This window comes from Sciurus carolinensis, chromosome 5 (assembly GCF_902686445.1).
Source record: "Sciurus carolinensis chromosome 5, mSciCar1.2, whole genome shotgun sequence".
NCBI lineage: Eukaryota > Metazoa > Chordata > Mammalia > Rodentia > Sciuridae > Sciurus > Sciurus carolinensis.
In genome coordinates this window covers 174002140-174028416 of record NC_062217.1, presented here as the reverse complement: position 1 = coordinate 174028416, position 26277 = coordinate 174002140, and the positions used below count along the sequence as shown (strand labels likewise).

Genomic DNA, 26277 nt, shown 5'->3' with positions numbered 1-26277 from the left:
GCTGCAGCAGTTCCATAAAGTTACACCAGGCAACAGTAGAGGAGGCAGCTCCAGACATCCACCTCCACCTTTAACAGGAAGAAGAGTCCTTCCCAACTCTGCCCTCCTACTTCTCACTGGCCAAAACGAGGTCACAAGCCCACCGCCAGCCAATCGCTGGCAAAGAAATGCCCTGCTTCAATTCATCAAGCGGGCCCTGGGTCCGGGCGCCGTGGTGCAGAACCGTCGCGAGCTGGGCGGCGGAGCGGGAGGAAGTTGCCTGGCAGGAGTCCGGCAGTCTGTTACAGCAGGGGTCTCAGGCGTGCGCATAGGCGCCGAGCCCGCAGAACGACCCCGCCTCTGGGCTTTGGCTTCGGTTTGCGCAGCCCGTGGGTCCCGGCGCCTGCGCCCTCCAGTCTGCAGAGTGGAACGCTCCCGAGCTTATCCACAGGGCGCCACCAAAGGCAGCGACCGCACCCAGGGCAGCACCCAGGCATGAGCTCGGCGGTTCCCAGCGTGCAGTCTCCCCTACCCAGAAAAGAGGCACGTCGACGGGTCCACAACTTCCAGAAACCGCCGCAAAATCGTCATGCTGATTGGCCCGCGGCGCCATCTATCAGCCCACCAAATGCAGGAAGAGCGGAGGACGGCGCCCCACGACCAATTGCGAGAGAGAGGAGGCGGGCGCTCCTCCTGCCGCCTCGGGGGCTGTGGATGGAGCGTGGCCGATCCTAAACAGATGGGCCTTCGGGGACCCACAGCCGATTCTAGGATCCGAGAAGCGTCAAGCCACCTCCCTTGCGGAACAGCGGCGTGGGGCACGCGGACAAAGCCCCACGAGCCCCAGTCTCCGAGAAGCTCTGGCCTCCGCTACTCCGGCCTGCGGCCACGGCCCTGTACGGCGCTCGCGCCCCTCGCAGCCACGCCCCCGCCTCCTCATAGGCTCCCCCGGCACACGTGCGAAGGAAGATGGGCGTGGCGGGCGTGGCCAGCCTGGCGGCCCGGTCGCCCTGTGGGCCTGAGAGGCCCCTGACTCGGCCCCGAGGCCGCATGGAGAGTCTGGCGCTGGGCCAGTGGCGACGGCGGAAGCCGGAGGAGTTGCCGGTTCCGGGGGACGCGGTGAGCCCCGGGGCCTGGGCGTTGGGAACGGGAAGGCGCATGGCCCTGGGCGGGCCCAAACCAGCCTCGGCTCGGGTGGAGGAGCGCCTATGAGGCAGCCTGGCCTGGCGGACTGCACGTCACCCGGGGCGTGTCTGGGGGCGTGGTCAGATGCGAGGCCGCGACCTCGCTCCGCCCCCTCCGCGCCTGCGCAGAGTCGCGGAGCCCAGGCGTCGCCCACTCGCGTGCTCTCCAGGACCCGAGACCGGGGTTCCTAAGCTGTGCACTGGGGACCCTCTCCAAGACCCCGGATGTTAGGTGTCTGGACCAGATGGCCCCCGCTGCCCGCTCTCTAGCGTCCTTGGGGAGCTGTGGGACAGGTTCACGTGCCAGTGCTGGGGGCAGAGTGCTCCAGCGCAGAGCTGGGAAGGCGTGTCTGAGAGTCCGGAAAGCGCAGGGTGAGGCCGGCCGGAGCCGAAGGAAGCGCCCAGGAGGAAAGCCCAGCACCGCCGCGGGTCGCGAAGAATCCCTTAGGGCTGGAGCTGGAAGAGGAATGGAGCCTCTTAGCAGAACTGTGGTCTCCCCCCTGCTTGCGAAGTGGGCATTATTTCTTGGCCTCACTCACGTGGTTCCTTGCTACGGAGCAGCAGTGAGCTGCCAGGATACCCAGCATTTCTTCTTTCTCAGTTACTTCTTTGAGAGCTACAGGCTTGATAAATGCCAGATCTGTTTTTTCAGTAACGCAGGCAACATTTTTTTCAGACGTTTTTGTAGACTAGCAAAAGTGATTAGGACTTTTGGGGCGTAACTCACTAGGCCGGGGCTCACTCCCCAGTCCCCCCTCCACATGGTGACTAGTGGGGTCGGAGGGTAGTTCAGTGGTAAAGTGAGTGCTTAGTATGCACAAGGCCTTGGGTTCCATCCTGCGTGAGACAAACACAGTGACTAACTTTCTACCTTGCCGCATATGTTCCCTCACCAGCCACTACCCGAAACCAGTGCCATCTGTGTTTCTGTCAGCAGCACCCCACCTCTAGGTGCCAGTTATTTTATTACCAGCATGTAGGTTACTCCTCTGTACCAGAGGCTGAGAGCCTCCAGTGTCGGTGCAGACGAATGGAGTTTGGTTCTGACGCACGTAACAGTATGGAAATGAGCAGTCCAGGGTGGTGGAAACCAGGTTCCCTAAATATAGGTGTAAGGCAGGTGGTACCCAGGTCCAAGGACATCCAGGGACCTCGAGGTCTTCTCCAACCATCCCCTGTGTGTTGCTATCACTGTTGTTATTCACTGTGTGGAAGCAAGAACTGGAGTGACAGGGTCACACGGACACTTAAGAGCTTCCGCCACTGCCCTGTGGGAAATGAAAGGGTGGGGTCGGAGTGAGGGCTGCCTGCTGTGGTGTGTCAGCCCCACAGCTGGGTGGGGAGAGCAGCCTGCTGTAGTCTTGCTGACAGTGATGGGAGGGCAGGGAAGGGTGGAGTCCAGATGACCCCGACCCTCAGGGTGGCCCCCAGCACCTGGGAGGCAGTGGTTCAGTGTGTTGAGAGAAACCTGGTGTGGTACTTGGAGAAAATGGAGTTCCTGTTAGGCCATTCCGGGTTTTCTGTGACTCTGGGACATTTAGTGGTGATGTGGCAAATACTACTGGTCACTGAACAGTTACCATGTGGATCATCTGGATTTCACAACCTTTTATTTATTTTTTTAAATTTATTTTTATTGTAAACAAATGGGATACATGTTGTTTCTGTTTGTACATGGAGTAACAGCATACCATTTGCGTAATCATACATTTACATAGGGTTAATGATGTTTGATTCATTCTGTTATTTTTTCCTCCCCCCCACCCCTCCCACCCCTCTTTTCCATTTATACAGTCCCTCCTTCCTCCATCTTGCCCCCATCCCACCCCCCATTATGTGTCATCATCCACTTATCAGTGAGATCATTCGCCCTTTGGATTTTTGAGATTGGCTTATCTCACTTAGCATGATATTCTCCAATTTCATCCATTTGCCTGCAAATGCCATAATTTTATTATTCTTTATAGTTGAGTAATATTCCATTGTATATATATATACCACAGTTTCTTTATCCATTCATCAATTGAAAGACATCTAGGTTGGTTCCACAGTCTGGCTATTGTGAATTGAGCAGCTATGAACATTGATGTGGCTATTTCACTGTAGTATGCTGATTTTAAGTCCTTTGGGTATAGACCGAGGAGTGGGATAGCCGGGTCAAATGGTGGGTCCATTCCATGTTTTCTAGGGAATCTCCACACTGCTTTCCAGAGTGGCTGCACTAATTTGCAGCCCCACCAGCAATGTATGAGTGTATCTTTCTCCCCACATCCTCTCCACCACCTATTGTTGCTTGTATTCTTGATAATCGCCATTCTAATTAGGGTGAGATGGAATCTTAGTGTAGTTTTGATTTGCATTTCTCTTATTACTAAAGATGGTGAACATTTTTTCATATGTTTGTTGATTGCTTGTAGATCTTCTGTGAAGTGTCTGTTCATATCCTTAGCCCATTTGTTGATTGGGTTATTTGTATTCTTCATGTAGAGTTTTTTGAGTTCTTTATATATTCTAGAAATTAGTGCTCTATCTGAAGTATGAGTGGCAAAGATATTCTCCCACTCTGTAGGCTCTCTTTGCATTGTTTCCTTTACTGAGAGAAAGCTATTTAGTTTGAATCTATCCCAGTTATTGATTCTTGCTTTTATTTCTTATGATATGGGAGTCCTGTTAAGGAAGTCTGATCCTAAGCCAACAAGTTGAAGATTCACAACCTTTTTTTTTTTTTTGGGTGCTGGGGATCGAACCCAGGGCCTTGTGCTTACAAGGCAAGCACTCTATCAACTGAGCTATCTCCCCAGCCCCTGAAGATTCACAACCTTTTATTATTCCCATATTATAAACGAGGAAACTGAGGTGCAGGAAGGTTTGTTGGCTGTCCTGTGCACCAACAGCAAGCCAGAGGTGGAACTAAGCTAAGCTCCAGCTGTCTGTAGAGCTTCCCCACCTAACCACTGGGCCATACAGCTTTCTGTGTGGGGCTCACGGCGCTGGAACACAAGGTTTAACAATACTGTCCTAAATTGGCCCTCATAAGGTGATGAGAAGAGTAATGCTGAGGTCTGTCAGGGAAGGGGAGCCAGAGGTCATTATTGACCAGAGAACAGAGGAGACTTAATGGAAGAAACCATGAATGAGCTATCAGACTGGAATTGCTGAAGTTGAGTGCAAGGTTGCAGTTGCCGTGCTTCCTATTACCAAAGAATGATGATTTGGGTATCTTATAGCCATGGTGTGTATTGCCTCTTAATTTGATAAAGTTCTTATTTATATTGTACTGTGTCCTAGTCTTAGATCTAATAATCCAGATTGAGTTCAAGTATCCAAGTTCTTGTATGAAGTTTTCTGTTCTCTCCAAGTTTTCTCCCCCACCTCCCTGATTCTCCAGAATTTGATTTCTGGGGAACTCCAGCTAGTTTCCTCCGCCAGTTTGCATGCAGCCTAGTGGCTCTGTACTGAGTGCATACAGCCACCAGCAGAGCCTAGAAAATTGCCTGGCAGGTGATGGCTGGGCAGAGCCAGTCAGGTGCATCCTGGTCCTGATCAACGTTTCCCTGCAGTGCAGTTAGCTAGTGTGGGGACTGTCAGCTGCCTGTCAACTGTGTTGATCATCTCCCCCTGCAGACATCTGAGCTTCTATTGTGTCCTGGGTCCTGTGTGGGCACAGGAGGTGTGATGCCTGGCAGGAGGAGTGAAGGCTTTGGATACGCTCACCTTGGAACTCGTGGCAAGATTTCTTATGCAGTGCCCGGTGCCCAGCTCTGTTCACACCCCGCCCAGCACAGCGTCTCAGAGGGATGGTGCCCGCCTTCAAACCTGAAGCTCTGTGTCATGAGTGACCATCTCTTCTAGGACTGTCCTCCCAGAGCAGCTCTGCTCCTGGGCCCTGATTGTCCTATTCATTCTCTGTGCTGTTTCCCTTCTTGGTTTAAGGGACATTTTTTATGATAGTACATTACTTCTTTAGTTGTCTTATTAGCTGTAGCTTTGCTGTCTGCTTTATGAGTAAGAGTGTCCATCTTCAGTCAACTTCAGGTGATGGTGTACCACTTCACATATGAGAACCTCCCTTTTCCTTCCTCTCAACTTTGTGCTTTGTAGACCTATATTTTACTTTGACATATGCTGTAAACTTCATTTGTATTGATACTATTTTCTGTTTTTAACAGTCTATCATATTTTGAAGAAGGTTCAATAACAAGAAAAGTATATTTATATACATAGTTTCCATTTCCAGTACAACTCTTTCTTTTGTATTGGTCCTTATTTCCTTCTGACATCCATTTCCTCCTACCTAAAGGAATTCCTTCTTTTTAATCCCCTCTTTTTGGTGCTGGGGATTGAACCCAGGGCTTTGTGTGTACTAAGCATGTGCTCTACCACCTACACACACCTGCAGCCCCCTTTAGCATTTCTTATAGACTTGTGATAATTGTTTTTCAATTTTTGACTGAGAAAGTTTTTATTTCACTATCATATCGGAAAGTATTTCCACTGTGCACAGAATTCTAAGATAGGCTTTTTTCTTTCAGTATTATAAAGGTGTTGCTCCCTGTTTTGTAGTATTGCTTCTGGGGTGAAATCTGCAGTCACTGTATCTTTGTTTCTCAATATTTACATTTCTTTAGTCTCTGGCTGCTTCAAAACATTTATCAGTAGCTTTGAGCAATTTATCATGTGCTTTGTGGGAGTAAATCCTTAAGATTTTGTGCTTAGAGCTATTTTGAATCTTGAACTTGTGAGTTCATTGTTTTCATGAAATTTGCGACATTTTCATCTATTGTATTTTCAAATATTTTTCTTGTTTCCCTTACCTGTCTTTCTGGAACTGCAATTATACATCTGTTCTTGAAGTCGTCCTGTGTTGCCTACTTAAAGCCTTCTCTGTGTTCAGTTTCTAATACCCTGTATTGCTGTTTCAGGTTCACTAACCTTTTCTTCTACAGTGTCTAATCTGCCATTAGTTACATCTAGTGCATGTTCCATCTCAGATATCATAGCCTTCAATTTGGATCCATGTCTCCCTTTAACATCCTGAACATATGCAGTTATAATAACCCTTTAAAAAATTGTTCTAATTAGTTGTACATGATAATAGAATGCATTTTGACACATTGTACACAAATGGAGCACAACTTCTCATTCCTCTGGCTGTACGTGGTGCAGAGTCACATCAGTAGTGTAGTCATACATATATATATAGGATAATAATGTCTATCTCATTCCACTTCCACCCCCACACCCCTCCCATCCCCTCACTCCCCTCTGCCCAATCCAAAGTTCCTTCATTTTTCCCTACCTCCCCCCATTATGGATCACCATCCGCTTATCAAAGAAAACATTCTGCCTTTGGTTTTGGGGGTTTCACTTATTTCACTTAGCATGATATTCTCTAGCTTCATCCATATATCTGCAAATGCCATAATTTCATTCTTCTTTAAGGCTGAGTAATATTCCATTGTGTATATCTACCACATTTTCTTAATCCATTCATCTGTTGAAGGGCATCTAGGTTGGTTCCATAGTTTTACTATGGAATCATGAATTGAGCTGCTATAAACATTGATGTGGCTGCATCACTATAGTATACTGATTTTAAGTCCATTGGGCATAAACTGAGGAACGGGATAACTGGGTCAAATGGTGGTTCCCCAAGTTTTCTGAGGAATCTCTATACTGCTTTCCAAAGTGGTTGTACCAATTTGCAGTCCCACCACATCCTCACCAACACTTATTGTTGCTTGTATTCTTGATAATTGCCATTTTTTTTCATATTTGAGATTTTATTGGCTGTATTGAGAATCAGTACACAGACATTTCACTTTGTACACAATTCTTAACACACATACCGGAAATCTAAAAAGACTTATACTGTGATTCTTTTCAGTTATTCCAGTGACTTTCCAGCTTTGAATTTGGAGGCAAATTTTTCTTAATAGAATATCAAGTACCAGTATCTTTGAATGCTGCTGTTATTTAGGTCCCACTAATTCAAAACTTTGTCACACACACTACATACTCAAACTTTCAATCTTTCATCCACTTTGAATTGATTTTTGTGCAAGGTAAGGGAGATTTAATTTTTTTTTTTGGCTATGTATGGATTTCCAGTTTTCCCAGCACCATTTGTTGAATAGACTTTGTCTAGTATGAGACAACTGTATTTATGTGGTTTTGTCTCTGTCTTCTATTCTGTACCATTGGTCTACAGGTCTGTTTTGATGCCAGTACCATGCCTTTATTGTTACTGTGGCTCTGTAGTGTAGTTTGAGGTCTGGTATTGTGATGCCTTCTGCTTCACTCTTCTTGCTAAGGATTGTTTTGTCTATTCTGGGTCTCTTATTTTTCCAAATCAATTTCATAATTGCTTGTTCTAGTTCTATGAAGAACGTTATTGAAATTTTAATAGGAATTGCATTAGATTTGTATAACCTTTTTGGTAGTGTGGCCATTTTGACAATATTAATTGTGCCTATTCAGGAGTGTGGGAAGCCTTTCCATCTTCTAAGGTCTTCTTCAATTTCTTTCTTTAGTGTTCTGTAGTTTTCATTGTAGAGGGAAAACAGCATCTTGTGGGTCTTTTTAAAAAATCCAATCTGCCAGCCTGTGCCTTTTAATTGATGAGTTTAAACCATTAATATTCAGGATTATTATTGAGATATGATTTATATTCCTGATCATTTTGATTTATTTTTGTTTTTTTACTTGACTGACTTTCTCCTTTGACTGATCTTTCCTTCAGTGTAGTTCCTCCCTTTGCTGGTTTTCTTTTTTTTTTTTTTTTCATTTCCTTCTTATGGAATATTTTACTAAGCATGTCCTGTAGTGCAGGCTTTCTAGTTGTGAATTCTTTTAACTTTTGTTTATCATGGAAGGTTTTTATTTTATCTTCAAATCTAAAGCTTAGTTTTGCTGGATATAAAATTCTCAGTTGGCATCCATTTTCTTTTAGAGCTTGATGTATGTTATTCTAGGACCTCCTGGTGTTGAGGGTCTGGGTAGGGAAATACCCTGAGATCTGAATTGGTTTCCCCATATATGTAATTTTATTTTTTTCTCTCTCAGCCTTTAAAATTCTGTCCTTCTTCCTTATGTTAGTTATTCTCATTGTAATGTGCCTTGGTGGGGTCTGCTGAAATTTTGTACATTTGGGGTCCTGCAAGCCTCTTGTAGTTGATTTTCCATTTTATTCTTTAGATTTAGGAAATTTTCTGATATTATGTCATTGAAAAGATTGTGCATTCCTTTGGTTTGTATCTCCATGCCTTCATCTATCCTGATAAATCTTAAATTTGGTCTTTTCATGTTATCTCATAATTGTTAGAAGTTCTGTTCATGGTTTATTACCATCTTCTTGTATGTGACTTTATTTTCAAGAGTATATATTTTGTCTTCATTGCCTGAGGTTCTGTCTTCCACGTGGTCTACTCTGTTGGTGATACTTTCCATTGAATTTTAATTTGCTTTATTGTTTCCTTCATTTTAAGGATTTCTGCTTGATAACTTTATATAATCTCTGCCTCTTTATTGAAGTGATCTTTCACTTCCAGTATTTTCTCTCTGATACCATCCTTTATTTCAAAGATCAGCCTATGTACCTTCTAAACTCCTTCTCTGTGCTGTCTATGGATTCTGTTGTTGGAATATCTTGGTTTGTTTGAAGTGCCTTGTTCCCTTGTTTTTTTCATGTTGTTTCTGTGTTTTCTTATCTAGCCGTATGGATCTGAGGCAGTACAGTTTCTACCCTGTGGTCTCATAGTCTCCCTGAAGGCTTCCAGTGCCTCACCTCTAAGGGGGAGACCAATATTAATAACACCCAGTGCAAACAATATACAGTCTTGAACCAAATAGCTCCTATTAAGTCGTCTACAGTTTTGTCATAATAAACTGAAATGATGTGTTCAATTATTGTCTACAGTGAAAACAGTAAGTTTGCTAAAAGGGTGTACTGTTTCAAGTGATGGAACAGAAGTAGTGTAAGATGTGATGTTTATGAGGGAAGAGAGAAGATAGAGGTACAAATTTGTAGGAAGAACGAGGGAGGAATTAATAGAGGTTGGCTGTTAGTATGAGAGAAGTGAGAGAGAGAGTCCAGGGAGACAGGTTGGTGAGAGAAAAATATATACAGATTTTTTAAAAAGTAAAAATATAAGAATACACAACAAAACTCTATATACTGTTCAGACATCCCATTCCTCAATAAATTGATGCTTGAAAAATATTTGGATTCAAGGATGATAGAGATGTGGGCTGAGGTTGTGACTCAGTGATAGAGTACTTGCCTAGCATGTGTGAGACACTGGGTTTGATTCTCAGCACCACATATAAATAAATAAAATAAAGGTTCATCAACAACTAAGAAGTATATTAAAAAAAAAAAAAAACAGATGGTAGAGATGTGAGATGCGGGGGGCGGGGGGAAGTCTCAATGGAAAATTGAATGATTGTTTCAATTCACTTTCAAAAATTTTCTCAACTTCCCTTCTCCCCCGAGGTAGGGTTGTCTGAAATTTGATGGTTACACCAGTCAGGTGGTTGTGGACGCTGGGCAAGCCGATAGCAAGATGCCTTCACCCTCTTCCAGTCTTCCCACCCGTTGTAGCTGGCCCCTTCCATCCCCACACACTTCGGACTCACTGAGCTGGAGAGAGCCTGGTTTTCTTATTTCTTCAACCTGTGCTCTCCCTGGGGAAATGCCCCCATCTCTGGCTTTCCACAGGCCTGCCAGGCCCAGACTGGCCCATACAGACCCAGCTGCAATCTGATGGATCTGGGCTTCAGATTCCCCAGGTTCTGCCTTGCTGCAGTTCCAAGATTTCAATGCCAATTCAATTTGCAGAGACCACTAGGGATGTTCTCACACAAGGGATCAACCTGCAAAGAAGCAGCCAGATGGCAGTCACTAGCACACCCAGCAGGAAGACCTCAGGTGCAACCAGACCTGCAGGTACCCTGACAATAGATTCCCGAGGCTCTGGCCGATATCCCCAGATTGAAGCAGCCATGCCTCTAGATGGTGGCAGTGGTAGTGGCAAACCTTAGCCCTGTACATCAGTGTTCCAAGATGGTGGTGGCTGCGTGTAATCAAACCTGCAGGTACCCTGACAATGGATTTCCAGGCAGCAATGGGCAGGAAGAGATCCGAGGGCAATCAGCGGGCGAACATGAAGCAGTGGGTGACGGGCAGGCAAAAGGTTGGCAAACCAGCAAAGGGTGGCTGATCAGCTGTAATCTTCATAATAATCTTTTAATGTTCTTCTCTGCCAATTCTAGCACTTGTGTGACTTCTGTCAGCTATGATGGATTATTCTCATTATGAATCACACTTTTCTTCTTTGCTGGTCTACTAATTTTTGTTTGGATGTCAGACATTGTCAATTTTAAATATTGGTGCTGGACATTTTGGGATTCCTATGAATATGCTTAAGCTTTGCTTTGGAACACAGATAAGCTACTTGGAAGTACTTGAGCCCTTTTTGGGTCTTGTGATTAAAATTATGAGAATTTCTGGTTTCACTGGTAGAGTCAGACAATGTTCCCAGCCATGTGTGAGCACCAAATGTTGTTATTTCTAATCCTTCCAGGTGGTTCTTTCCATAGCCTTGGGTAATTTCATCCCGTACCTATGCTAATCGATATTCAGCTTAGTGCATCTTTCTCTCTCCAAGCCACTGTCTTCTGCAGTAGTCTGCTCCATGAGATCCAGTAGCCTTGGCCTCCCTAACCTCTTTGCAATGTGTCCTCATCGCAGGGAGCTCAGCAGGCCCCACCTGGGTTCCACCTCCCTTGCCACAGCCTGGAAGCTATCAAGGCAATGTGGTTGGGCAGTCATAGGGCTCACCTCATTTGCATCCCATATCTCAGGGGTAAGCAGTCTTTGTTTCTGGTTGTCAGTGTCTTAAAGTCTGTTATTCAATTTACTTTGTCTGTGTTTGGTGATTTCATGAAGGAGGGTAAATTCTATTGCTCCAATTTGGCCCCAAGAAATTGGATAATACAAGTTGATTAAAGTTTCAGAAAAGCAAAGCACATACATCTACTCCAAAGTTTAAAGTTTGAAGGCCTTCTTAAAGTGTTCAGGAATGTTAACTCTAAATGTTTTCTACCTGATTTGATTTAGAATGTTTTAAAGATTGCCTTAAAAAGATAGAAACTCCGGGCTGGGGTGATAGCTCAACTGGTAGAGTGCTTGCCTTGCAAGCACAAGTCCCTGAGTTCGATCCCCAGTACTGCAAAAAAAAAAAAAAAAAAAAAGATGGACACTCTTAGGTAGTGCACGCAGCAGCAGCTTCACTTAAACAACCCACTGTGACTTTTCTGTGCAGTTTAGCTCACCTGCTGTTGAGAGGTCTGTTTACCTGGGAACATCGTCACCCCTCTGGACTCTTCTGCAGATGGGCAGCAGTCTGGACCCAGTCCATTAACGGACATGCTTTTACAGTGACACCCTCACAGGTCATTCTTCCAGGCCAGAGTTGAGCCTGTGCAAAGGGTGGGTAATTCCTTGTCTCCATCTGGAATGTTTTTGTTGTTGTTTTAATATACTTCTGAGTTGTAGGTGGACACAGTACCTTTATTTTGTTTTTATGTGGTGCTGAGGATTGAACCCAGGGCCTCACGTGTGTTAGGTAAGCGCTCTAACACTGAGCCACAACCCCAGTGACTGGAATGTTTTTGATGCAACCGTGCAAACTTTGATATGAATAAAGTGCTACATGATATTTTCATCAGTCCTTAGTAATACGAATTGGTGAAAAAACGGGCTGAGGATATTTTAGGTCCACTCTACTATGTGGATAACTTTTGGACCTACCTTTGCTACTCTTGGGAAATTATCCCATAAAGCTTGTAGTCCTTTGTCAGCAAAACCTTAGACATATTGATGACTTTAACTCCGTTCAGTGACCCTAAGCAGTCTAACCTAGAAAGCAAGAAGATTGGGAGTTAACTTTGCTAGCTTCACCCATATTTCGTAGCTCATCTGCTGAGATCCCTGGTGAAACATCGGGAATCCTATCTGATGAAGCAGCCCCCTGGCAAAGCCCGAGTGCCTTCCAGGGTTACTCTTACCATTGAAGTAATTGTGACCCACTCCTCAGGAAACAAGTTATTTAGTTTTGCACCCAGTTTTTATTCTAGAAAGAATCTGCTGGGCTACTTTATACTGTGTTCTGCTTAACTTAAATATATTCAGCTATCATTCTTGGAAAAGGAAATCAATGATAATTCATCTCTGGTTATAACCCTAATGTGGATGTTTACCTTGTCAGCTACACATAGCCTCAGTCATTTCTGGTTTCTGGCAGATTTCTTTGTAAATGATACAGAGTCAGAATGAGGTGAGGATCATCAGGAAGGTCGTTTCCTTGGTTGGAACAGTTCCTTTATGCACCTGTTGTATTCAGCAGCCACTCTGGAAGGGACAGTGACTTGGCTGCTTCTTCAATAACCAAGTGCCCAGAGCCAAGCAAGGTACATAGTAGGTATTAAGGAAGCACCTCTCAGGTTATCAACTTATGCAGATGCCTATGTTTTTAACTGAGAAGAAAGGAAGGGAGTGAACATGTGAACATGAGAATTGTTGGCATTTCCAGAACATTTATTCAGGGAAGACCGCACCAGGATGCCAGGCGATCGCCCTTCTTTGGATTGCTCTCTCGCAGTCATCGAGATGGTGTTTAGGCTTACGGTTTCTCTAAGTGCAGCCATCACCAGCTGGGTTTGAAACTTCCTCATCACCTCAGAGGGACACCTCTGCATGCCCACGTTCCCCCTCTAGATCTGCCTCTTCTGGAGATCTCATGGAGGTGGAATGTCTCAGCATGTGATCTTTTGTGTCTGGTTTCTTTCACTGAGCACGATGGGTCTGAATTTCCCCTGTGATGAAATTGTCTTGGCAGCATGTCCTTTTCATGGCTAAGTGATTCACCTCGAGGGCTGGACGTGCACACTTAAGTGTGAGGCAGGGCCGCAGCCCACACATCCTCCGCTTCCTCAGAGGGGCGCGCACCTTGGTGGCAGCTCAGGACGGGCTCGTCTTCGCTTTCCTTAGGCAGACGTGGCGGGTTTCCTGTGCTCTCGTTCACTATCTCCCCAGCATTTAGCTCGTCTGCTCCCTTACCTGGTTCTGTGACTCTCTCATCTCGTAAGGTGCCTGCTGAAAGACCTAGCATGACGATTTAAGGAGTCTTAAAAATGGCCAGGGCTCAGTGAGACAGCATCAAGAGGTTCGGGTCCCTCGGGGACACCAGCTTGCCCTTGCGACCTGGGAGCTGAATGTGAGAATCCTAACTTCTAGGGGGCTGGGGAGAGAGCTCAGTCGGTAGAGTGCTTGCCTTGTAAGCACAAGGCCTTGGGTTCGATCCCCAGCACCCAAAAAAAAAAAAAAAAAAAAAATCCTAACTTCTGCCCTCTCTCTGCTTGACATTGTGCCAAATTTCAATGTGCTATAGAAAGTACCCCTTCTGAGAGTGCAAGGTCATTTTCCAAATGAAAATGTCATTGGGAAGAATCTACTTGATGGAAACCACGCGTTCTTTCTAAATGGCAGTCTGTGGGGCCTTATTAATCTTGATCTATTCAGCGCTCCCTGTTTTATATTCAGACCGATGGTCGTCCATATCAGCAACTCCAGCAAAAGTAAACTTCTTTATTATGGTGGAATTAAAATGAAACTCAACTCAAAAAAACCAAACTCAGCAAACTATTTCCTGTAACTAGGACTCAACAAGTATCATACGTTTATAATACAAATGATCTTCAGGAAAAGACCATTAGTCAATAAAAATTCTCAAAATACTTTCAAGATGAAGGATTCAATTATTTTATTTTGTTTATTTTTATATACAATATATTTTTCTTGTGGACTTCCATCATTTGCATTACTAAAATCTAATGATTTACATTGGTATTCTAATATATAGTATATACACTAACTCTCATATAAAGTGTGTGTGCTTAATCAGGGGTGTTTGATGTGAATGAACAATATGTCATTTTCTTGCTGTGCTGATTGACGTGTGTCCACAGTGCGTTTCCATGGCAGAGTTCCCAGGGTTGCACAACTTTACTCTCTCCATTCCCCAGTGGCCTGGAGCAGAGAGGGGGACTTCTAGAGGTAGTCAGCACAGCTGAGTCCCCAGTGGTGGGCTGCCACTCGGTCTCTTTGCCAAACTGCCTGTTGTCTGGTGCATTCCAGGAGCAACAGTGAAATGCCATAGACTGGTTTCTACAAGAGCTTCCTCTCCTCAGTATGGAAGTCCCATCTCTCCTGGACACCTCCCTTCTTAATCTCAGGTGGGCCCATCACCTCCAATAAAGGGAAAAGTTCATGTCAATGAAGTGGTCCTACTTCCTCGGCAGGGCATCTGGTCCTTCTAAGACGACTTGTGCCAACTTGGTTCCATCATTGAAGCCACAGAATACATAATCTTGTTGACTTACACATTTTATGAGAGGCTGCTCCTTCTGAACTGTGCTCCTGCTTCAGCTTGAGGCTGCTGTGTGCTTGATCTGCTTCAATTAGTGTTCAGTAATGGGTTCTTTGTGTACATTCTGGGTTTTAATTTTGTTTATACAGTACAAGTGTCTTTCAGCTTGGTGGTGAATCTTCATCTGCCTTATGCAGGCTGACAGATCCTCTCTGGACGGGAGGAGCAGAGAGTGGAGCGTTTCACGCAGGCAGTCCCACAGTAACATGCGGCCGTGGCAATCAGTTTTCCTTTGGTCTGGACCAGTCCATCATAACTGACCAGTAGTTTCATTGGCCAAGTAAGTGTAGAGATCAATATCATATGTGTTGGGAGCTAGACCAAAACAAGGGGCTGGGGTTGGGAGAAGAGGGAAGGAGGGAGTCCCATGAAATTAGAGAGAGCAGTAGAGTAGAGGAAGGGGCTGAGGGGAGGGAGGGGAGATGGGGAGAGGGACGGATGGTGGAGTTAGTCTGATCAGACTTTCCTGTGTGTATGTGTGAGTACACCACAGTGAATTTCACCTTCATGTCTATCCATTATTCACTAACAGAAAACAACTACAAATAAACAGAAGAAAGATCAGTAGAGAAAAGGAATAGGTGGGTGGGGGAGAGGGAGCAGAAGGGGGTGTTACTGGGGACAGAACGGGAGCAAATTATCATCTATGCTTATTTAATCATGTCAAAATGAATTCCAATATGTATATAATAAATTAATAAAGAAAAAAAATGGTAAAAAGTCATATGTGGTCAGTTCTTGATAATCCACAGTAAATAGCAGACAATATGAGTAATTTCATCCACTCTACTGACTGAGGGTCACCAAGGCATAATCTCCTCATTCTGCAGAGGAGCACCCTGCCAGCCTGGACCTCAGAGCCTGGCTTCCCCTTTCTCCCACCACAGGATATGGGCTCCCCAGCCCTCGGCCACCTGAAGAATGTTGGTTCATCACCTTGGAGGATCACAAGTCTCCTGACCTTAAGGTCCTTGAACCACACAGAGATGGTGTAAAACACAGTTCCAGAAGAATCTTTAATTTCATCAGGAAGTATAGATTCTAGTCTCTGTCTGTGTTTGCCTCTGCTTCCCTTTTTAGTAAGTGTGAGGTTATTGAGGGACGTTGTCAACTATGCTGCTGCGGAAGACCTTAAAACACATGGCTTAAATGTTCTGGAGAATATTCAGTATTTCTGTTTTTCCCCTTCAGTCTAGATTTTTTCAAGTTGACAGCAAACTGATTTTAACACGACATGCTTCTTTCTGCAATGTAAAGGTGGAGCAGGTTCTGAATAACTTGAGATATTAAGGGCCTGGTCTTATCTTCTTCAGACTTCCTTCTGACTTAGGTGAAGAAGAAGGTTGCTTTGTATGAAAAGTCCCACAGACATTTGGTAGATGTACTTTGATACACTGGAATGTGAGCTGGAACTTCAGTTAAATGAGTGTGTGGGAAACCTGCAGTTTCATCAATGGGAAGATGGCCACAGTGACTGAACAGGCCCTGGGAGGGAGAGTTGGTTCCCACAGAGGAGCCGAGGGTGCTGTGGAGGAAGTGGACCTGCGGTGGACCTGCCACGTGGTGCGGCTGTCGAGACAGCTAGGCTGCACGGTTTCTTTGGAACCCAGGTACCAACTCCTGGCATGTGGATTCTGGACTACCCTGGTTGTATGGCGTTGGAGCGCTTCATGTGGTTCATTTTAAGTGGGACGTGGGCCATTTAGAAGCACTGCGAAGGGCATGTAGGACGGAAGAGTCTGTGAAGCACCTCTAAAGTGGAGTGGGGAGAGGGACTAGGGACACGTGGGTGGGAGAGAAGCCCCGGAAGTGCCCGAGCACTTTCTGCAAACTTGAGAGGATGCTTATGTCCAATAGGAGCTGCTGTTTATTTTATGTTGCCCAAGAGGGAAAAGTAAGGATCATGGGTGGGGTTGTGAGAAAGTAAGGATCATGGGTGGGATTGTGAGAAGTAAGGATCATGGGTGGGGTTGTGAGAAAGGAATTTGGTTTGAATCAATATTTCCAGAGTGTGGTATCATACTCTGGGAGTATGAGAGTTTTGTTTTGTTTTATGGAAAAACTTTGCCAGGAGTGGTGGTGGGCACCTTTAATCCCAGTGACTTGGGTGACTGAAGCAGGAGGATCACAAGTTCAAAGCCAGCATCAACAACTTAGTGAAGCCCTGTCTCAAAATAAAAAAATAAACAGGGCTGGGAAAGTGACTCGGTGGATAAGCACTCCTGGAATCAATCCCTAGTACCAAAAAAATCTTTTTATATTGAAATAGTTTTAGACTGTCAGAAAGGTTGCAAAGAACAGTGTACCGAGTTCAAGTGCACCCTTCACCTAACCCACAAGCTAGATTAAGATCGCAAGCCTTGAAATTAACCCTGGTGCAGTGCTGTAGCTGAGCTCTTCCAGGTTTCCACTGTGCCCCTTTTCAGCAGAGCCAAACCCAAGGTCCCATGTCACATTTAGTTGTCCCTTGCAACCTGTGACTCTGCATCAGTCTTTTGGGACCTTCGCGTTTACCGAGTGTGGGTCAGGCGCTTGTGCCTAGTGTTTCCTCGTGGGTTGGCACAGGTCGTGTGTTTGGGCATTAGCACCGTGGCAGTGGTGCTGTGCCTTGTGTGTGTGAGTGTGCGCTGCTGGGCGTGGAACCCGGGGCCTTGCTTGTGCTAGGCAAGCGCGCTCCCACCAAACTCTCCCCGCCCAAGGCCCGCCCTTCTTGGTATATCCACTTGTGGGCACACGATGTCAGTGCTGGTGGCATCAGCCTTGTCGCTTGGGTAAGGTGTTTTAGCCACTGTAATGTTACTATTTTCTCTTTTTGATTTGTATAAATCTTGGGAAGACAGCTTAGAGATTGCAGATATCCCCTTTGCTCCTTAAACTTCTGCCTACCAGTTTTAGCGTCTGTTGATACATCTTCTCTGAAATGATGTTCACTGCATATTTATTTAATAAAAATTTGTAATTCCCTCTTTTTTACATTCATTAATTAAAATTCGCCATAAGGAACTCTTGTCCTTTCTCCCCACTTATTTATTCAGTTATTTTGTTGTGAGTGCCATGGGTCTTTTTTCTGTGGCTTACTTGAAGGATAGCACATTATAGATTATCTTTTGCACTTTGACCCTTTAATTTAACAGTGTGCTCTGGAAATCATGCAGACTGGTCCATAGAAATGTCCTCCTTTTTATAGCGAAGGGCCCATTGCTGTGTGTCCAGACTTTGTCCCCTCTCCTGCACAGGGCACATGCCTCTTCCCGCACTGTGTCTCAGCAGGCTGCCCTTCCCCGTCGCTGGAGATGGGCTTGAGGGCAGGTGCCCGGAGGTGGGTGCCTGGGGTGGAGCGTGCCCAGCTTTGTCGGGTGTCGCCAGGCTTCCTCACTGTGTTTGCATTCCCACCGACCGGACGGAACCTTGCCCAAGAGAGATCTGGTCACATGTAAAATTGTCAGTCTGATGGCCGACAGGTGATGTCTTGACGTCTCCATCTGCATGTCTGTCAACACGGGTGAGTTCGAACGTGCTTTCACACGTGAGGACCACTCTGATCTTTTTTTTTTTAAACTCTTTTATCTTTTCTTCATTATTCTCTTGGGGTTTTGCCCTCAGCTTTCAACAGATTTTCATGTTAGGTTTATCTAGCCCTTTTTTTGTGGTATACGTTCCAAAATATTTTCATCTAATTTTTCAGGTACTGAGCCCTTTGTTAGGGTTCTTTGTTTTGTCTTGTAGAAGTTTTTATTTTATGTAGTCAAATTTATCAATCTTTGTTTCATTGCCTCGTGGTTGGGGTCATAATTAGGAAGTTTTCCTGCCCAGATGTAGTGGGCGTTGCTGCGCGTTTTCCTCTCAGGCCTGCCGTTCATCTGCCCAGCTCTCGGACGCTGAGGGTTCCCGGGCCAGTTGGGTCATTTTTCATGTACGGTGTGAGACTCAGGTCTGATTTTTCTTTTTCCAAACGGCTACCTAGGTTTTCCTGGTGCCATACATTTGTTAACAAGTCCATCTTTAGCCCCGTGGTTTGAAATGCCCACAGTCACATGCCCTGGTTCCTTTCTGGACCCCTCACTCTGTCCTGCTGTCTGTGTGTTCGAGTGTGAGCAGGTTCCACCACCGCCTGTGTATTGTAGTCTTCCTGGCACACTTCCTTCTTCAGGGCTGGTTTTTCTAGGGTTCCTTTGGGCTATACCTGCATGTTGGCTCTTCCGTGTGACTATTAGTATCAGTTTGTATAACTGAAATAGTTTATTGATGTTTTACTGGTAGTACATTAAATTAACTTATAACTGTCATCTTGGTAATGCCAAGTCATCCTATCCAAGAATGGAGAATGTCATTTCATTTGCCCACATAAATATTCTTTTGTGTACTTCAAGAATGCTTTGAATTCTCCTATGTATGTTTTGTGCAGTCCTTATTAAATTTATTTTTAAATATTTAGTCTTTTGCAATTATTTTAAACTGGGTTTTCGCTCATGGCTTATTTTTTTCTATTTGATAAGTATTTTTTTTTTTTTTTCTGTGGTGCTGGGGATTGAACCCAGGGCCTTGTGCTTGAGATGCAAGCACTCTACCAACTGAGCTACATCCCAGCCCCTGATAACTATTGACTTTTAATTTTTTTTTTCTTTGTGATACTGGGGATTGAACCCAGGGGCTCTACCACTGAACTACATCCCTAGCCCTTTTTTACTTTTTATTTTGAGATAGGATCTCACCAATTTGCTGAGGCTGGCCTCAAACTTGAGATCCTCCTGCCTCAGCCTCCCAAGTCACTGGGATTACAGGCATGTATCACTGTGCTTGGCAAAAGGAATTGATTTTGTATATTAATTTTATATGGGTAAGTTCTCATTTGATTGAGTTAGTTTTATCATTGATTCTCTGGAATTTCTAGATGTATTTTATGATGACATTTACAAACAAATAGTTTTAGTACTTACTCCTCTGCCTCTGATTTCTCTTCTCTCATATCAGGTCAGACTCTGGTACAGTGTGGGTAGACATGAGGACAGGATCCTCTTTCCCTTTCCCTCAACATTAGTAGGAATGCTGCCAGTCTTTCCCCATTTTAGGAGATACTGGTTTAAGATTAAGGTGTGTGTATTTTGTCATGGTTAAGAGTAGAGTCCTGGAGCCAGGCGTGGTAGCCCCTGCCTGTAATCCCAGCAGTTCAGGAGTCTGAGGCAGGAGGATTGCACGTCAAAGCCAGCCTCAGCAACTTAGTGAGGCCCGAAGCAACTTAGCAAGACCCTATCTCAAATTAAAAAAAAAAAAAAATGTTTTTAAAGGGCTAGGGGTATGGCTCAGTGGTTAAGAGTTCCTGGTTCAATCCCCAGTACCGGAAGGAGAGTGAGAGTAGATCTGGTTGTCGGGGTGCACACCTGTCATCCCAGTGGCTCAGGAGGCTGAGACAGGAGGATCATGAGTTCAAAGCCAGCCTCAGCAAAAGCAAGGCCCTAAGCAACTCAGTGGTATCCTGTCTCTAAATAAAATACGAAATAGGGCTGGGGTTGTGGCTCAGTGGTCGAGTGACCCTGAGCTCAATCCCCGGTACCTCCCCACCAAAAAAAAAAAAAAAAAAAGGGAGAGCAAGTGTAGCCCTGAGCCACCTGTTTCAGATTTCAACTTTGTCAAAGGGTTTTAAGCCTCCGTGGAGATGACCACCTTGTGTTTTTCCTCAGCTGTACTATGTATGCTAATGTTAGTGATGCTAATGGGTGTCCTGACAGTGAACCTGTCTTCGCATTCTGAAAGAAGATCTCCTTGGTCATGGCGTCTGCTTTTCTTGAAGAGATGCTAGATTCTGACTCTTAGTGTTCTGTCCGGTTCTTTTGTACCAGTGTTGAGGAGCAGTGTTGGTCTGTAGCTTTTTCCCGTTTTCAGTCTGGCTGCCAGTGTCACAGCCCGGGCAGGGCGTTTCCCTTCCTCCTCAGAGCACCGGAGGCACTGGAGACAGCCCCTGGTCCTGATTCTTCTTCTGGTTGCTGCCTGACTTTCTGTTTCTTCCATGCAAATGATCTGTTCCAGCTTCCAACTCCACTGGGGTCTGTTTCGGTGGTCTGGATTTCCTTAGGAAGTTATCCACTTCATCTGCATTTTAAATGTATTTGCATAGAGGTCTGCAAAGTTGTCTCTTATGCTTTTAGAACTTCTGTTTCGTTGGATGTTTTTCCCATGGCATTTTTTGGCTTCAGTATTTGTGTGTTCCGCCTTCTTGGTCAGTTAGCTAGTGGTTGTCTATTTTATTCACTGCCCAAACCAGGATTTAGATTTATTCATTAGATATATTGTGTTTCTGTTCTCTACCTCATTAATTAAGCTTTTGTCTTCATTATTTCCTTCCTTGAGTTTTCCTTTGGTTTACTTCTTGTTCTCTTTTTAGTTTTTATAACTTGGGAATGCTTAACTCATTCAATTTTTATTCCTCATTTTTCCTGATTAAAAATTCACTATTAGTGCAGTGAATTTTTCTGCTTATTGCTTTACATGCGTATAACAGATTCTGCTCTGTAATGTTTTCATTGTGATTGCTTTAATTCTGTGCTTTTCAGTGTACATTCCCTCTTTCACATGAGTCAGTCATAGGACTTCAGGTTTCCCAGCTGTTTTTGTTAAAAATCAGCGCATTCCCTGTGACCCAGAGGTGCTGTGTGCGGTGTTCCTGCCTTCAGGACGCTGTTGCTGGGTTGTTGTGACTGCTGTATGTACCTGAGAAGAACGTACACTCTCAGGTGAAGCTCCACCTGAGTCCCCAGGGTGGATCCTGGTGGAGTGTGGTCTGGACATTCTGTGGTGGCTGGGTAGTTTGTTTTCTTGTCTGCGGGGAGCCTCTTGCATGATAAGGGCGGACTGAACCTCCTGTGGGGTGTCTGTGCGCCGCCTTCTCTGTAGCCTTTGCTTCATAGGGTGGTGGGTGGTTACTCAGTTTACAGTTGTCCCTGAGTGTCAGACCTTCACCTGAATTGTGGCCTTCAGCACTGAGAGTGGGCTGCTGCTGCCCTTGGGTGCCTTGCCGAGACTTTGTCCGTCTCTTCATTTTTGGCCTTTCAGCGTCACTGCATCCCAGGTGTGCCCGTGGAGGCAGCCTGTCGTTGGGTCTTGTTCTGAAAACCAAAGGAGGAGCTTTGCCATGAAATAGATGAGTTAGCCCACTATGTTTTACGTGTGTGTGTTTACATATTTATATGTGTGTATACACACCGTATGCACACATATATGTAAGTGCAACCACACTTTAAACATTTTTTTTGATTGCAGTACTGGGGACTAAACAGGGTCTTAAGCTTGCCAGGCGAGCACTTGACTACTGAGCTACATTCTAGCCCCAAGGCCGTTCATATGTATTGCTGTGACTGACATGTGCTTGCAACCCTACCATAATATTTTATAGTCATGTATACTTTGCTACATTTTCTGTTTCTCTGTGAGATGCATATTCTCTACTCTTCTACTGAGATTTTAAAATTTTGGATTGTATTTTCTAGTGATTGTTTGTATTTAAGCCAGTCTGCAGTAGCCACCCTATTTTTTATCCTTGTGGATGGACCTTCTAAATTCAGGTTAGGCCCAAGCTCCTCCTCTGCCCGCTAACCCTGTCACAGGGTGTGGGCTGACAGTACCAGGGAGCACCCCTGGGGTTGGCGCCAGGGTCCTGTTCAGGTTCGGGCACTCCTTATCATCAGGTTTTGCCATGCGTGCAGAATTCACTTCTCCCCTGTCCTTTTTCATGTCCTTTTAGTGAGGATTGTGGGGAGGTCAGGGAGCTAGGCAGCTGCCATGTCCTCTCCACCTCTTGGGAGGCAGGGTCTGCCTCTGCCAAGGACTTATGTAGGTGGTTTAGAGTTCAGTATCTTCAATTTCAGTCCTTGAGTATTTCTTCAACAGTGTATTAGAAAATGGTGAAATTAGCACTTTAAACCCATGATATAAGTTTTCTCTGTTGAATAAATCCATTAAGTGCAAGAAGTAATTATTCATTCATATTAAGTAATATATTTGTATTAAATAAAATGCTATAGGTAATAAACTACATTGGTGAAAATCAGATTTGGCAGACAGTGGTTTGCAAGTGACTAGGTATTGGGGTGACAGCAGCAGACTGCACCTGAGCAGAGTCCAGCAGCAGGCCTCCAGAGTGACCACCACGGCTCCCTAGGGGGCCTGGGTAACCACCCAGAGGTCTTCCCCCTCTGGAAGGCTATGCCTTGAAAACATCCTAACCCTGGAAATACATCAAGTCTGGACACTGGGATGGAGTACTGTTTTCATTAGCATTGGAAGATTACTTTTGTAATTACTTTCTTTAGTTTATGTGGAAGCAAAAACCAAATACTGTCTTTCCCTGAGGTTACCCATTATGTGTGTGCAGATTTTGAAATCAATAAAATTAATTTGCTCTTCAGTGCCAGTAAGACAGAGAGTTATTCACATGTGAATTATTCATATTGTGTTAAGAAAGTACGTAACTTAATACTAAACAAAATGTGTTGAAGCATATAACTAGTTTCTTGAACAAAATTTATAGGTTTTGCACATTTTCAATAAACCAGTCACAATAGTTTATTACAAGAGTTTCGGCCAAAATTGTTTAAAATGACTATTTTAAATCTATGAGGCTAAGTAACTATCAGACAATGCTAGAAATAATGAGGTTAAACGCAATTGATGGTTGTTATTCCTGAGCAGATAAAATTTAAAGTCATCTCCTCAAATGTCCTATAAAGTTTTCCAGCTCCACAGGGGTCTGTATTTGGAGCTGAAGTTTTCTGAAAGCAAATTCAATTAGAGTGTCGTGTGCTTTATGAGGCCATCTCGAGTGAAGTTCTGTTTGTTTCAGAAACGGGCGTGCAGGAGGTCAGAAGCCATCGGGCAGGAGCGTGGCTGCCACCAGGAGAGCACATGCACCCTGGCATCCTGGAGCACAGAGGACCAGGGCCCTCCGTCAAGAGGCTGCCCCTCTGCACTGCAGCCAGGAGGTGGACAGGGCAGGCAGCGCTCAGTGGTAGGTTCCCATTGCCACCGAACCAATTGCGAACCCATTTAAATATTTTAATAAAAATTGTAAATAATCATTGTTCTGATCCATCTGTGCCTGTGATTTGTTAAATAGATTCCTCAAAATGGAGGAAGGAGCTCAGCCCAGCCTTGCCCAAGATGTATCGCGGGGGAGTCTGTAAGTTCACTAACCTCCTGTGACATAAGAGATAGACTTCTTAAATATTAGATCCATAAAACAAAGTAAAACCTACCGCCCCGGGTCTGAGGAATGAGGGAGGTAAATAAAGGTAACAGTTGATTTGAGCTTTTCTTAGCATTCTATTGGGGTGCAGACTAATTTGTTTCCAGCTTCAGATCAGAAATAGAAATTATAAATTCGTTTAAAATTCTTCTAAATAGCAGTTTCTAGGAAGGGAAGAGCCCACTCTAATTGGCTAAAATAGAGTCCCGTAATGACATCTTCTAGAAAATGTCTGGACCATATTATTTAATTACCCAAATAGGAATCAACATTATTCTTTTTCTTTTCTTTTTAAGTTTTTCTTGCATGTTTCATAAACTTTACATAAGTCATAGATTTCAGAAGGAAACACAGTGTTCACACCATAAATTCAAAGTAAAGGGAGGTCAAAAACTGCCAGAGTCAATTCTCAGTCTCCTCTATGGGGCAGAATATCATAAAGTATATATTAGCATAATAATACCTTTGTTATTAATTTTGAACTTACTCTAAGAACAAGTTAATATGTTTTTGATAACCTCTATAATTCTTGGGTTTTTTTATTTTAAATCTGAAATCTTAATATTGTAATAAAATAGAATCGTATTTAAATTCCACACAGAAACCAGGAGAGAGAGTGTGTGTGTGTATGTGTGTGTGTGTGTGTGTGTGTGTGTTTCTGAGATTGCCCCCTAAAGATCTTCAGAGAAGTATATTGCTCTGTTTTTGATGTGTGAGAGATTAAGTTATAGAGATCTTCAATTGACACGTTGCAGGCTGTATTTTATGGAGGAGACACACCGATGCTGTTCTAAGTGAACACCCAACACCATGACAGCTGTCATTCATGTGAACCTCTGATTATCTTAAGTCATTAGACAAATATGAGAACAAAGTTTGATGTAAACTCACTCCTTCAAGGTGTACTTCGCTACTTTTTGTACATTTTGGAAATTTTTTCATATTATGTTGCATTCTATGGCATAATTCTGAATTGTGGTGAAATTAAACATCTAGCAATTTGAATTTAGCATTTTGGTTGATTTCATATAGCTGCCAAATATACCTGGAATGCAAATAAAAAATACTGACTCTGAGAAACACGACCCCATTGTGGCTGAGTCACCTGTGTGCTAGTGACTGCCTGGGACCCCTCCTTGCTGCCTCCCATTTCCATGGAATGTATCTTTCAAATCCCCCATCTGTTGGAGGCAAACACTTGGAATGTAATGTGGATTCCTAATGCTCTCAGAGGTTGTATTCTGGCATGAATGGCTCAAAGAAAAAAATTTTAGCTCAAGCAACTGATTGGATCATTTTGGCTAATATCCTGTTAGAACAACAGTACCTGTTTGATTAGGGTTTTTCCTTCCTTTGTAATTCCCTGAGCTTGCCTCTGTTAGTTTCATAGGAAATGAGTCTATGAGCAGAAAAACTACATTGATATGTAAATATCATTTTTGGTTAATGCTGAATATTCTTTTCATCTAAATTTCAGAAACTTGACTTTAAAAAATCAGTTTCCTTTTATTTGTAGTTATTCTCAATAAAATTTCACCCAGGCTTGGGCGTTTTAATATTTACACCCACTATTTCTAAAAGTCTTATGTAAATAAAGATTGAAATGTGAGTTTGAAAAGTCACACCTCTTGATATTTGAACAGACTATAGCTGCATATATCTTCTTTTTCTAATAATATGGCTAGTTTCTCTCCTAAGCTTTTAAAATAATAAGACTTACTATTTTTATATTCTAAAACATCAAAGGTTCAGTGTTAAATAAAAAGTAAATAGTATTTTTAGAAATGCAAGATCCCAGGGAGTAGTACTTAACAATAAGTCACCAATGGGCAGCAATTCCAAATTCCAGAAGACTCTATCAACCTTGAGGTTCCCTTCACAGTTTCCTGCCCACTTGCCCATGGGCTTATCCTCTCCCAGCCTCTTGTCTCCAAGGTGACTCAGAACAGCTACCGTGGATCAAAGTCCGAGGAGTTCCTAGCAGGAGGCTTGCCTGTGACTGCCAGCTTATTTGGGGGAGCTTCCCTGAAAGCTCCATGGCACCCTGATCCTTGGGTGTGTTTCTGAATTTACTGGCACAGCCGCTGATCTTATGGGTTCTGCTTGAATTCTCGATATCACTGTCTTGGCTTGGCGCCTAGCTCCTGTGGCCCTTCTGTTCATTAGTTCTTATCACTGAGTTATTTCTCATATGCGAGCACTTTTTCTGGAGACCGTCGCATACTCATTTTCCAATTTGCATTTCTGTGTCTCCTGTTTGATCCAGTCCAGCTCACTGTTCATTGTTTCCATTTCAGGAGTCCCAGTCTTGCAGTAATTGCTGTCAGGGTTCAACTCAGGGTAGACATTATTTAGGAACATCTCCTTTCAGCCCTGCACCTCCCCGCTC

At 44.2% G+C, this 26277-nt stretch overlaps 1 protein-coding gene and 1 non-coding gene across 5 annotated transcripts in view; one reads left to right on the top strand and one right to left on the bottom strand.

Moving 5' to 3' along the window:
* The first annotated feature begins 236 nt into the window (after positions 1-236).
* The window catches only part of C5H10orf143 (chromosome 5 C10orf143 homolog), a 40756-nt gene continuing 14715 nt past the window's right edge, over positions 237-26277 (top strand). For 2 of the 4 annotated variants that reach the window (XR_007108677.1, XM_047552053.1), the window contains exons 1-3: positions 237-1098; positions 23487-23651; positions 23760-23822. Coding sequence is in view for 3 of the 4 variants with exons in the window: in XM_047552053.1 (XP_047408009.1) it covers positions 949-1098; positions 23487-23651; positions 23760-23822 (378 nt within the window). In the remaining variant the exon portion in view is untranslated. The remainder of the gene's footprint in view (positions 1099-23486; positions 23652-23759; positions 23823-26277) is intronic. The other 2 variants (XM_047552052.1, XM_047552051.1) reach the window with 2 other exon arrangements.
* Positions 19167-19239, bottom strand: Trnae-cuc (transfer RNA glutamic acid (anticodon CUC)). Its single transcript has one exon. It is a non-coding gene; the product is annotated as a tRNA-Glu (tRNA).